We start from the raw sequence: 13,124 nt of genomic DNA, 5'->3' as shown, positions 1-13,124 counted from the left end.
AAAGGCTCTTGACAAGTGACCAACCCAACAAAGGCATTTCCCAAAACAAATTGCCAATAATTACCGTACCCAGGGCATTACTCTACCCAAACTAAACTCGGCAATTATCGGACAATTGCCCATGGCAACAGCAACGCTCATAATTATTTGAACGATTTACTGTCTTGTCTGCATGCTGGAAGACTGCATAACTAAGTTACCTGGAACGTAACAATCAAAAACTAAATCCATTCCCTTTTCAGGCACAATTCAACGTACACTTTGTTACATTTTACGACTACGTTGAGTCGATTTTAGCTGAATCGCAGGCAAAACGCTGGTCAATAAAAGTGTACGTTTAATTGTGCCAGGAAAACAGATTATTTTGAATACAAAATGCATGGCAGCAACAGCAACAAAAAAACGATTATTTGTTAATCACTTTATTGTCGGTGCTCCCATTTTAGTAGCATGGGCCAAGAAATTCAATATAGACTTTACGCATTTTGCAGCAGTTAAATTGGAGAAAACTTGACGTCATTTAACTCAAAATTAGGTATTTACAACTGAATTTGTCGTAGGCCAATGGCGATGCTGTAGGCTAACATCCGCAACGAACATATATGATTAAATACAAAATATTTACGTAGCAATTGTTTCCTGAAAAATTATATTTTAATGTGTTGAAAACGACAAACCTTTACGTAAATCTGCCAAATATCTGAACAAATATTGCAACTCCTGGTTCACTTCTTTAAACAATTCAAAAACACAAATTTGGAGAACAATATTTTTACAGATTTAACACTTTTCAAAATAGCGCGCAAATGGCGTTTGTTTTAAAAAATAATATTCCCAAGCTGCATCTGCCTTGCCGCAGGAATCCTACTTGCTTAATGTTAACACAAGCTTCGAGTAGCACAAAATAATGCAAAACACAGCAACAAACATCCAGAGCAATGTCACCCATTTCGGATTAAATATGCTGCAAAGAAATAGTGGCACCCAAAAAGGAAATTTAACCTGTATTTCTGATGAGGTTTATTTAAACATATGACATTCGTCCATCTGGTGAAACGGTCGACCACACGCGATCCAAGATAAATCTCGATGCCAGCAGTCTCGGGTACGTCGAATGGAGGTACGTACGATAGGCCAAAACCACGTCAAAAACCTTCTTGTGCCATGTTTTAATACCAGTCGGGCGTGGCGTGCCTGTTTGAGTATCCCAAATTTTTTTGCATTCGGGATCGATGACAAAATCCAAGATGTCAAGATAATCCATAGGGTTAACCGCGATCACGTATTTTCCTAGACATGACCAAGCAGGGTATTTATACATTCTGGCACCTAATTATTATGAGATATATCCTGCCTTCTAGCTTTGAAACGTTCAGTTGTTGTTTTGCGAATTGTGAAGTGACGTCAGTCAGTGCAGGAGTAATGTCCTGTGATTCTCCTGTATCTCCCTTTCAACCTTTAGATCCCTTGAGTCCGGGAGATCCTTTTTCACCTTTTGTTGGTGGTCCAATGAATTCAGTAGGAAGAGAACAGGTAAGCTTGGCAGTTTTTAGTCCTGACACCAGACCGCAGCAGAACAGTAGAAACAGAAAGCAATGCATTGTAGGAGACTGTTAATACAGTAAATAACTACACTTAACACATAAGGGCTAAACCTGTATTTACCACTCGATGAAATTGATTTGCTAGTGAAATATGCACATGTTTCTGCTTCATTGCAATTTTTTGTTAATTCTACTTCTTTATGAAAAAAGTAATTACGAGGAAATACATTTCATGCTGATCTTTTATTGCATTTTATGTAGAGGAAACAAATTTATCTAAATTTGAATTACCTTTCCTTACATTTATACTATGCGGAATTACTTTTTACAATATAGGCCTATACCACATGTCTTCTGGTACATTTTATTGAACAAGGTTTAATTATGCGAAAATAGTGCATGATATTAAAACTTCATTAGATTTAAACAAAGTACGAGTTAAAATACAAATCAACATAGCCTACAATCCATCCACCACCGTCAGTTGTCGCAAAACACTTGCAGAGGTGTGGCTATTCCACAATTTTGGAATGGATAGATTGCATAAACTCCACTTCCACAACCGATCAGTTGAGAGCAACTGTGCTTGTTGACAGAGTCTAAAAAAAATAAGTGCAAGGTACAAATATAAAGAAAAATGTGTCCAACCTATTCCTAAGCATTATCTACTATTACTAAACTTGCATCATGTTTTATTCCCGAATTATAGGCTAACGTTCTGGACGCGGTGGAAACAAAAAGAGAAACGTACTTTCCAGTTCTGATTCTATTTTAGCCACGCGAAGAGACATTGTCCGAAACTGTGCTTGAATTTTTGGCCTGCTTGGCGAACCGGGCCTGCTGGACGTTTCTGTCCATAGGACCTCTTTTTCCAGGTCGACTAACAGATGCAATTTCAGATGCTTTTTCAAAGGGGATTAAACAAGAAAGTTGAGCCATTCGCATTTCTTGTCCGAGAGCGACACCAGCAAAGTAAAGTCATAAGATATTACGGGACATCCTTACTCTTTCAAGGCCCTCGTTGTATACCTCGTATTGCAAAAAGTATCATTGATAAATGATAGAATTTTGGTGTTGTGAACTGCCTTGCATCGGTTTAAAAAATAAAACTGCGTATAGATTTAGGTTTGTGCAGAAAAGCGAACGTAATTTCAAGTTTCCCATGATGGAAGTCTTAGTTTTATGATTTTGAAGTGCAAATTCTAATCTTATTTCTGACTTTAGTGCAGAAACCGATTTTAACCTTTTCTAGTTGATGCTAGCAGTGCAGTAACAACATACAACTGAACAATTGCGCATTTAAACTTCAGCATTGCATGAGATTCCAAAAGAGCGGATACCCGTGAAGTGTCGCAACTGCAGGAAGTGGAAATTTTTACCTAACTACTTTCTTTGATAATTTAATTGACGTCATTGTAAGGATTTTGGCTTGTCGTAATTCGAATATTTATTTATAGGTTTGATGTTGTGTTCGCGGTGATGCAATTCCATTTACACCTCTCGACAAACCAACTGCGACCCTCATCATCGTTCCTAAAGTCTGTTCTTGTCCATTCACGGACCCCTGAAACCATTTTAACAATTTTACCATTCTATAAATTCACGGACCCTGGTTGGAAAAAAATTTTCTAACGGTTGACTGCCCATTATGCGTCCAACCGTTTTATCAGCTGAAATATAAAAGTAAACAATAAAAGTAATTGAGGTTTATGCAGCAAAGCGGACGTGACTTTAAGCTTTGTACAATGAAAGACCTGTAAAGCTGTTCGTTTCTGCCTGCCCTTAACCTACAATTTGTCCCCTTGTTCCTGGATTGCGTCGCAGTGCAGAAAACCTTCCATTATAATAGAAGCTATAGCTTTTGTTTCATCAATGCAACTTTAATTTCGTAACTGACTCTGTTTCTGTCAGGCTAAAGTAACTGTGCTACGTTGGTGTGAAGTTTCCTTCTTTTGTGCAATTGGGTGGTAATTGTGGCATTGCTACTTTCTTTGTTGAACAGCTGGCAGTAAAAATGTCTAAACCTGTTTGTATTGATGTCGTCATTATTGGTGCTGGTATATCTGGACTGGCTGCTGCCCATGAATTGCAACATATTACAAATGGAAAAGCCGAAATTGTGATTTTAGAAGCTAAAGGTACAAATTACTATTTAAATCCTGGTTGTTTCGATACAAAGGCCAAATGTATTCATTGATACACATGTCTAACATTATACAGTTAGAGTATCTTGCAATTTATTCATGATACTAGTGCTTTGTAATATGGAATCCTAAGTTATTGTTAAAAAAATGATATTGCAAATTCCTAAAAAGTTACAAATGCTATTACAGTCATTACATGTATGATTAGATAGGTCTGGTGGGAGGCTTTGTGGAAAAACCCTTCCCGCTGCAAATGGAATGGATGACTGGGATTTAGGAGGACAATGGGTATCAAGGTATATTTTAGTAACTGTGGTTAGTGAAATGCATTTTTAGAAAAAAGATGTCGGCAGTTCGCAGATCTATGTTATGCAACTACTCGAGGAATTTGGATTGGGTACATTTCCTCAATTTTCTGATGGCAAAAAGAAGTTGATGATGTACGACAAATCTGATTTGAGGGAATACAAGGGACTTTATCCTTCTCTGAGTGTGTTTGAACTTTTGGATTTGGATCAACTGTTTAAAAAGGTAACATGCTGCCTTGTACGTCAATAAAATCTTAAACATAGGAATGCTTGTTGTTGTTGTGATACCCACATGTGATTTGTCCAAATGCTATATCTGCCATTGTAAGACTTGATCCACATATATTAGATTTCATTTAATGTTAGTATTCTGTATATTGAATACTTAGCAATAAAATGCTTGCTTTGGACATGTATTCCATTGAGAACTTTTGTCTGAAACAAATATTGTTTTTTTAAGATTGATAAAATGACAGCTGAAATACCCATAGGCAGTCCAGCATCTGCAAAACATGCATGTCAGTGGGATGGAATGACAATGGAAACATTTATAAAACAAACATCAAGATGCAAAGGTAAATGTTTTTTTGCTGTGACCCATTTTCCATTTGAGGTATTTTCCCATGTGAGTTCTCCATGAGATGTTTATCTACCAAATTTTAACAGTTTGTGGTATTTTTTCAAAACCAATCAACTGACCAAATACTGTTTTTTCATCATTTGAATGGTATATATATGTATATACACAATATTATTTGCTTCATATTTTGGTAAGAAAACATCTGATATATAGTGTATATACACATATGCCACTGTTTGCAAGGGTACATATGAATTGTGGTACTCCTGGAAACTAATGACATATTTTGCAGCCACGTTTGACACCATTGCATGTGGCATGCGCACCTTGTTTGGGGCGGAGTTGTCTCAAATTTCACTTCTCTATTTCCTTTATTACTGTGCTCTGTCTGGCGGAATCAACCGTCTGCTCGACCACTCTGTTGGAGATGCACAGGAAATGCGGGTTCAGGTATATTGTTTGTTTCACATTATAATAAAACTTTGTGAAAATTTTTTGTTTTATTTTCTGTTTTTCATTGCAAAAAAAAAACAACCCAATATGCATGAAATACTTTGGACTTTGTGCACTTCAGAACAAAACCAATTATTTATTAATGTGGCAAATACCTTTACATTCAACCAATTGACTTAAACGTATGGGTCTTAACATTTTGGAGTTGGTGGATTTGAAAGTGGGTATGAATCTGTCTCTAAATGAGCATTTTTATCCTTAATGGCCACCATTTCTGCTGCCCTGCATCGATGCAAGAAGAAAATGCCAAAGAGATGACAAAATTTGCACACCTGAAAATAAAGTTATGACATGACATTTTGTTTCAACTTTTAGTAATATCTTCCGAGATTGGTTGTTTTATCATACATCAATTTTTTGTAAATGGATATATACACTGCCATTAAATGCAGTATTGGTACAATTAATCAGCTAGTGTTAGCAAACTATACTAATTGTTTCAGCATTTGGTCCTGTATAGACCAATAGGTGAGGGAGAAATGACAAAAAAGGTTTAGAACCACTGACTTAAGCATTAGTTTGATATTCATCTCGTTGTTGCCTACAACTGTCAAAAACGCAAATTGTTTATCAGTTTGAGACTCAGCTTTTGATATGTTTGTAACTTTCTAATAAAATGAAACATTAAAAATAAATTGTGCCTTTACTCCTATTTTTTACAATGGAACAAGCTTTTTAATGAAAATATATGTAACAGAATGAAAAAAATGTTGTTACATTTTTTTTCAATGTCTTTTAAATTCACTATATTATATCAACGTTATTACAGAAAACTGCAGCCAAACTTATTGACAAGCTTAGTGAAAAAATTGGAACAGAAAGAGTGAAATGTGGACAACCAGTTGTAAATATTGACCAGGTAGGCTTTATTCTTTTATGTTACAAATGATCCACTCATCACAACATTCCTCTTAATGTCATTTGTTCTGTAGCCATTTTGAGATACGGGATATAACGCCCGATTTATTCTGATATGTACCAGCAAAACAGCACCATTTTTAGGTCTCTGTAGTTGGTCCAGAGTATTGTAATTTGAAAACATCTAATATGAGAAATCAGTAAATTATGAATCTGACGCTCTTCTGGTGGAGAACAACAAATATCCACCTTTTGTTTAAAAAAGATTGTATTTTCTGACGTTTCGCCTGTACGTATGACTAGGCTTCTTCAGAGAATAAAAACAAACACAGTAGCGAAGCGAACCCACAGGGCAAAGAAATTGAGCGACGAAAAACAAAAGGGCGTAACAGCTAAAACACAGCGGGACATAATTCAATGGACAACATCGATCATGGGTCAAACGGCCAAACATGGGAAACAAAAGTCACGAATTGTTACGGGCGAAATTGCGGAACACGGGCGAAAGTACTTTTCCATCGTTCCGATTTAAAACATTCGGTAGCGAATTAATATGATAATTTTCCACAACCAACCGTTTTGCCAAAATTGTTTCTTGTTTTAATACTTTTGCTTCCTTCCAATTGATACGGTGGTCGGTGTCAAGCATGTGGGCACATAGGGCAGATTTATTGGGTTCCATATTGCGTATGGCTGCCTTGTGTTCTTTAATACGGGACGTTAAATTGCGCTTAGTCTGGCCAATATACACAGTGTAACAATTATGATACCTGGTGGTCAAAGCCTATTTTCAGTTTTCATGAGAAATCAGTACATTAAACTGAAGTAAAACGTTTTTCATTATTTGTCCAGTTTCAGGGGTTTACTGTGTGATATATTTGGGTTCTGCCAGTGAGTTACTATTTATAATTATGCCCATAATTGCCCTCAAAACACCGGCAATGTTGCAGGTTTGCCACATGGCATAATTAATCATTCTTGTGTCTGAACTGCTCTAGATTTTAGTCTGGCAAACAATATTTGAAAAACCAAAACACAATTAAAATCGTCTGATGAACTAATGGCTATTTTTTTCTTGATTTTTTTTTGTATGTTTTTAACGGGTACTTATTTTTTGAATAAAATCCAATATACGTTTGTTTGTAAACGTGCATGCATCAATGTAAATGTATATTTTTTGCGAAATCTTTTCCAAAACATATTTGCCGTTGTTGCAGAGCAACCCTTCTGTATGTAAAGTTACAACGAAGGACGGTACAACCTACCAAGCCCGCTTCGTGATTATGGCAATTCCGCCACATTTGGTAAACCAGATAAACTTCACGCCTGATTTGCCAGTCGACCGACGCCGTCTGGGCGATCGTATGCCAGTGGGCCACCTCATCAAGTTTATTGTAACGTATAGGACAGCTTTCTGGAAGGTATGTTGTATTAATTATGTGTGAGTCGCCAATTATGTGATGCTTCCTTATTTACCTGTAGCGAAGTAATTAGGATTGTTTGGCTTATAACAGTTATTTAACAAATAATTTATGTATGGATACACACAAAAAAGCACTTACTTTGAACACAGGATCAGCCTGGTTTGCTAAAAGAATTATACATATTTCGCCCTACGGGCATCATCAGTTCCTGTATAGTAAATACATATTCAGTATATTTTATGTATAGAATACAACTTTGTGCATAGACTTCATAGCTCAAAGAAGTGTAAAAATGTAAAATTATACTCAACGATTTCATATACTTACAAAGAAACGCGGCGAATCTGGGGAATGTGTGGCACTGACTCACCCGTGTACAATCGGTCCTGTGTGTTACTTGATTGATGCAACAAGTTTCAAAGGTAATCCTGCACTTGTGGGTTTTATTGGAGCCGAGCACGCCACCTACTGGACGCACAAATCTGTGAGTATTGGTTTTCTCTCAAGTTCCAATGCCACAATTACCTTTATTGTTGAACCATAGGCATTAGGTTTTTTCAGTCCTGGCTAGGCAAAGTTAAATCTTACTTCGGTTGTAGCTGGGGTGAGCAAACCATTCTACTGACTTGCCAAAAATTATCACAAATTTCCCAAGCTGACCAAATGGTCAAGCGTAAAAGCAATGAACCAGTGTTTGCATTCACACTACAGTTATAATGATGTCACCCTTACTTTAATTAACCTTTAAATGATGCAATTGAAAAGCAAAAAAGGTTAACTAACTTGCATTGAACTGTGTTCTTGCGAGAACACAGTCGATATTCCTGTTCTAACAATCTCGTTTAAACAAAAAATCAAAACCGTTTGCTGTTTCGGAACATTGACATCCTGTGGTGATGAATATTATCTAAGACATTCCTCTCAGCAGTTTTTAAGATTGATAAAATGACAGTCTCAGCAGCCTTATCAGACTTTTTTGCAGGACGTTAAAATGCTGGTATTATCAAAATTTGTAGTCAAAGGTAACAAATCGACCATCAACACCAATAACCGAATCAATATTTAAAAGCGCGGGTTATATCTTATCAAATTTTAGCAATTATTGTAGTCTTGAAATTTCACCTATAAATTAATCCTTCTGGCCTGGTTTCACAATTAGTATATAGGTATATTTAAAATAGATCTTCACGATTCTCGCAGGAATTGTTTTGAACAAATAGAGACTGAAGAATTCAAGACCTTTGGGAGCGTATTGTCCGTAACAGAGAGAGTTTCCAGTAAACAAAGCACAGAATCCGTCAATCAAAGGCGTAAAATTTCCTCAAACAATTTAACAACTTGCAAATATTTTGTTGCGCAGATGGATGAAAGAAAAATGGCTGTTGTCGATAAGTTGGTGGAATTTTTCGGTTCAGATGCTGTCGACGAGTTAATTCACTACGAAGATAAGGACTGGGCAAAGGAGTCTCACAACGGGGGATGCCCCGCGAGCGTAATGCAGCCGGGCTGTCTGATCTATTATCATCACGCACTTACAGAACCCTTCAGAAGGTAAACCACGCTTTGTACCTAATTTGTGCACTTTATGTGGCTGGGGTGAGCAAAAGGCCACATATAAAGTGGACGATTAGTGTTTACATTGCGGTTTGACTATTCTTAGATTAAACTGCAATATGGACCGTGCTTATAGCTTTAGCACCATAATTTAATACCAACACCTGGTTGGCCATCTTGAAGGCATGCCAGATTTGGCTGGAGTTTGCCTGTATCTGGCAGATAGTCATGCAGCCGATGGACGCCTAAATATAAAATATGTTTTCCCCTAAGTCACGTGTTTGTGCTGGCATCGATTCTGTGGAGAGCTTGATGAATGCTAGGTTGACGTGTGTTTGCGGAAGTTGTAGAGTTGAATAAATTTGTTTTGCTCATTTCGCTTTGCGCTGCTTGGATGCACTTTCCTGCAACCCTGTGACTGTGGGCTGTGTATACGTGTTGTACAGCACGCACTTACGTCAACATAGCGGCAACATGATTCCTGCTTTGACTTTATGGGGATCACTATCATGCTCCACTCAAATATGTCCACAGAGTTTAGTTGGAAACGAAAAATTTTCCAATTCGAGCACGTTCGCATTAATGTTTGCTTTTCTTTTATATTCAGTAAGTTAAACCGTATATCAAACTGGTGTGCCAAGATTTTTGTGCCATTTAATTGATTAACAAGTTTATCCTCCAATATTACTTAATGTAGTAAAAACTACTACATTTTTTACGCACAGAATTTAGACCTACCCGTCATTAACGTTTGGACATTATTTGTTAACTTGCATATTGCTTTCATAAGGTTGCCGAACCCTTAAAAATAATTGTGCATCAAGTTAGTTAAAATTAATCCAATAAATTACTTCAGAAATCCACACAATTTAATTTGCCGGACTTTCAACTCCCAGTAATGAAGCACCGCCAATTTTTGTGGTTGAAGTATGGGTTGAGGCTTCGACCGAATAAATTACCGCCTGTATATGTTAACTATGTATCATGTCCCTGCAGAGTACATTGGGCTGGCACTGAAACGGCTCGTAAGTGGACTGGATATATCGACGGTGGCGTGGAAGCAGGACAACGAGCAGCTGGCGAAGTGGCTCAAAAATACAACAGCAAAAGTGGCGAGGTGGATGATTTTGCAACCCAGATTCGAGCTACAGTTTCCCCAGTATTCGAACTCAACACTGCAACGCGTCATCGCCCGTCTGGTACCGTTCGTGTGGTCAAGGGTATGTGCTTGGTTGCAGTGTTGTGCGGTGCGGGCTATGTGTCGTTCAAGTACTTGAAACAGAAATTCGAGTAAAAATAGATTTTCAACGCTGCTCGCAATCATTTTCATCCCCGCAAATCTTTTATCAACATTTGTCAATAGTTCGTGTTTTCAAAGTGAAACACCGTTTTTGTAACTGTTAAAGAGATGCTGTCGAATTATTAAAGATGCGATTCTTGTCGCATCTAAGACTACCTTGTTAAGGGTATAAATTTGTAAAACAAAATACTACCTTGATAACAGCGCTTAAAACAACAGTTACTACCATTTTGGAACACCATCTTAAACACATGCAAGACAGTTAAACTGAACGTTTCTTTTCGTTTCCGACGTAAATATTGTTACCATGTTGATATTTTCTTCACTACATTTTTTGCTACATGGTGTGAATATAATAGTTTCCGACTTACAGATGTCTCTGTTCCTTTATAATCGTTTCACTGTTTCCCTATGTTTTTTCTGTGAGAGTAAAGTTAATTATTTTTAGCCTTTTTATTGGAAATACCATTTGACCGAACGTTGCAAATACTATGCACTGAAGTCAAATGCAATACGCTTTTTAAAATTGTACTACTTTTTAACACCATCAGTATGTTTTTACTTTCAAGTGCGGACGTGTGTTTCGAAATATTGATTCCATATGTAGTACAACTTTTTTTATTTCGGTATGAACGGTACTTATGTTGAAGACAACAATGCGCTTGCCTGTAATTCGTGTGTGGTTCTAAAAAGTGTTTATTTGTCTTCAGCACTCACATGTCATAAAGTTATTGCCTGTATGTGGACACTGTCTAATTACCAATGCGTTCTCTGCTCGTTTATTCTTTCAGTGCATCGGATATTGGAGAAAGTGAATGCAAGGTCGTTCCAACACCGTCTTAATTTGTTGAAATATGTAAGATTGCAATTGTCATTGCTGTGATTGTGTTAAGTTCATGCAAAGCATTGCTGAAAGTGTGCAATTCTATTGTGCAGGCGCGTTATTTTCATTTTTCCCGCGTCGCTTAATTAAAGTGGAAATATGAAGAGTAAAATTGTTTAGTAAACATCTTGACGTAAAGAATTTGCTACAAAACTTGCTTTTGGACGTAATGTACATTTTGTGTTAAATGTTAATTTTTTTGTAAAAGTTTTTCCTATCGCTTAGGAAGTGTTCATGGCAGGCCGCCTGCTGAATATATGAAAATTTGTTCGAGTGTTTGTAGTTATCCAACCACGGTTTGCGGATGTATTCTTGTAGTGTTTGTTCTTATCTACTTGTTGGAAACTTGATTTCAACTTGTATGATAAGTTGAGAGTGGTGCGTTATTCGCTTGGGAAATTTTATATATGCAGCTGGAACAAGTATTTAAAAGTAGAGGAAGCCAAGAAAAAGTTCTGTGGTGTCCGTTGACCTCGAATTCAAACACAATACGTTGTAAAAATCTAGATGTCAGTTAGTACGGATTCCCAACATTTTGAAAGGTTGCTGATCAATTCGAAATTTCTGATGTGTTCAGACGAGAAAGTAAAGAAATTGTAAATGTGTAAAATCTGTACCAGAAATTGCTAAAGAAACTGAGTTGCTGCACGTTCCGTTATGATGTCGCAGTGTATTCATTTCCGAAAACAATCAATCAATTATTATTCGTTAACATCTGTGTGGAACCTTGCCAATACAGGCATTTCAAGCATTTCCTTAGCACTTAAGCCTTCCAAGTGTGTACCAACCAAATTCTCTTGAACCAACTGTATAACTGCATTGCAGTAACAGGAAGATCATCTTCATGTGTAAAATAACCTTCATCTGACGTCATCATACCACCAGAGTTTTAATCGCAATTACACTTGTAGCCGTTGTCAATACAAGATGCTGGAAAAATACAAAAGGCAATTGGGTTGTTAAATATTAAGCAGTGGTTGTGACGTATGGGTTTTTTACCCTACCATCCATCAGGCACTTGTGGACCACGTTTTTTCTGGAGTACCAGGTGGTCCACGATGAAAATGACCCAGTGGTTGCGTGTGATGTTGCGTTGGAAGATAATCGCACCCAAAATTTGGAATAATGATTCCTTTACAGGTGTCAGTTGCTGCTGCTGGAGTTGTAACTGCTAGCACGAAAATCATCACGCAGAAAGATATTCCAAACGTTTTCTTGTTCATGTTGATTTGAAAACTATTCTAAACTCCCACATGAGAAGTAACCTTCTTTACCAAGTTAAGTTTTTTGGGGCTAGACGTGCTTACCAATTTTTCGCAAACGTCTTTAAAAGTCTCTTGGAGTTAGCAGTTTGTAAAGCTACGGTATGTTGGTTGGAAATTACCAACCTTCTGTTTTGTGATTGACAATAATTAGACGACGTTGTAATATTTTGTTTTGTATAAAACATATACGTGCTATACAAAATGCCGACGAAACTTATTTTTATTGCCTAAATAATCTGCCAGTTGAATGGCAATACTTCTGATTTGTCTGCTTCATACCTAATTTGAAAATGTTTCTCGTTGACCTCATAAGTGGGACCATTCTCGTTCAATAGAGCATCATATTGTTATGGGTTACGTTCAATAAATATACCATACGTCATCAACCAAGGAGCAAAGGCAACAACGTCTTTACAACTAGTTGTGAAATGGAATTACAGCATTTTTCGAAATATTAACAAAGATTCAACAATTCATCAAACAATTATTAGGCCATGATTCATTGCGATTGGATTCAACTACCAAGGTAGCTAGTACTGTGTTAAATAGTTCACTTTAAGACATGCTATTGCCGCCAATTAATTGATATGTGCATTGTAATAATCATGTGTTTGAGGCTATGACATTTTCAATTCCACGGCAGGGACTTCTTTCTTGCAGCTTAAAACTTGAAAAAATGAGTGTTGGGGAAGAGCCTGATTCCTGCATTAAAAATAAAACATTATATTACAAACTAATTAGTTTCACCCAA

The 13,124-nt window shown here is 36.9% G+C and overlaps 1 protein-coding gene across 1 annotated transcript; it reads left to right on the top strand.

Moving 5' to 3' along the window:
• The first annotated feature begins 3,468 nt into the window (after positions 1-3,468).
• Positions 3,469-11,377, top strand: LOC145906154 (putative flavin-containing monoamine oxidase A). Its single transcript, XM_082993563.1, has 10 exons — positions 3,469-3,682; positions 3,897-3,984; positions 4,042-4,219; positions 4,457-4,571; positions 4,869-5,026; positions 5,859-5,948; positions 7,165-7,368; positions 7,703-7,855; positions 8,732-8,922; positions 9,922-11,377. The coding sequence occupies exons 1-10, from the start codon at positions 3,559-3,561 to the stop codon at positions 10,217-10,219; spliced, it is 1,599 nt and encodes a 532-aa protein (XP_082849689.1). The 5' UTR covers positions 3,469-3,558; the 3' UTR covers positions 10,220-11,377.
• Positions 11,378-13,124: the final 1,747 nt, after the last annotated feature.

Source organism: Ascidia mentula, chromosome 6 (assembly GCF_947561715.1).
Source record: "Ascidia mentula chromosome 6, kaAscMent1.1, whole genome shotgun sequence".
NCBI classification, from domain to species: domain Eukaryota; kingdom Metazoa; phylum Chordata; class Ascidiacea; order Phlebobranchia; family Ascidiidae; genus Ascidia; species Ascidia mentula.
Note: the sequence above shows the minus strand (reverse complement) of the source record. Positions and strands in the feature narration are given on the sequence as shown.

Excerpts from the sequence above, each read along its gene's own strand:
- LOC145906154 (XM_082993563.1), top strand. The coding sequence starts at position 3,559 with ATGTCTAAACCTGTTTGTATTGATGTCGTCATTATTGGTGCTGGTATA. Across the intron at positions 3,683-3,896 it reads TGTGATTTTAGAAGCTAAAG|ATAGGTCTGGTGGGAGGCTT; the intron begins GTACAAATTACT and ends ATGTATGATTAG. Across the intron at positions 7,369-7,702 it reads ATAGGACAGCTTTCTGGAAG|AAACGCGGCGAATCTGGGGA; the intron begins GTATGTTGTATT and ends ATACTTACAAAG.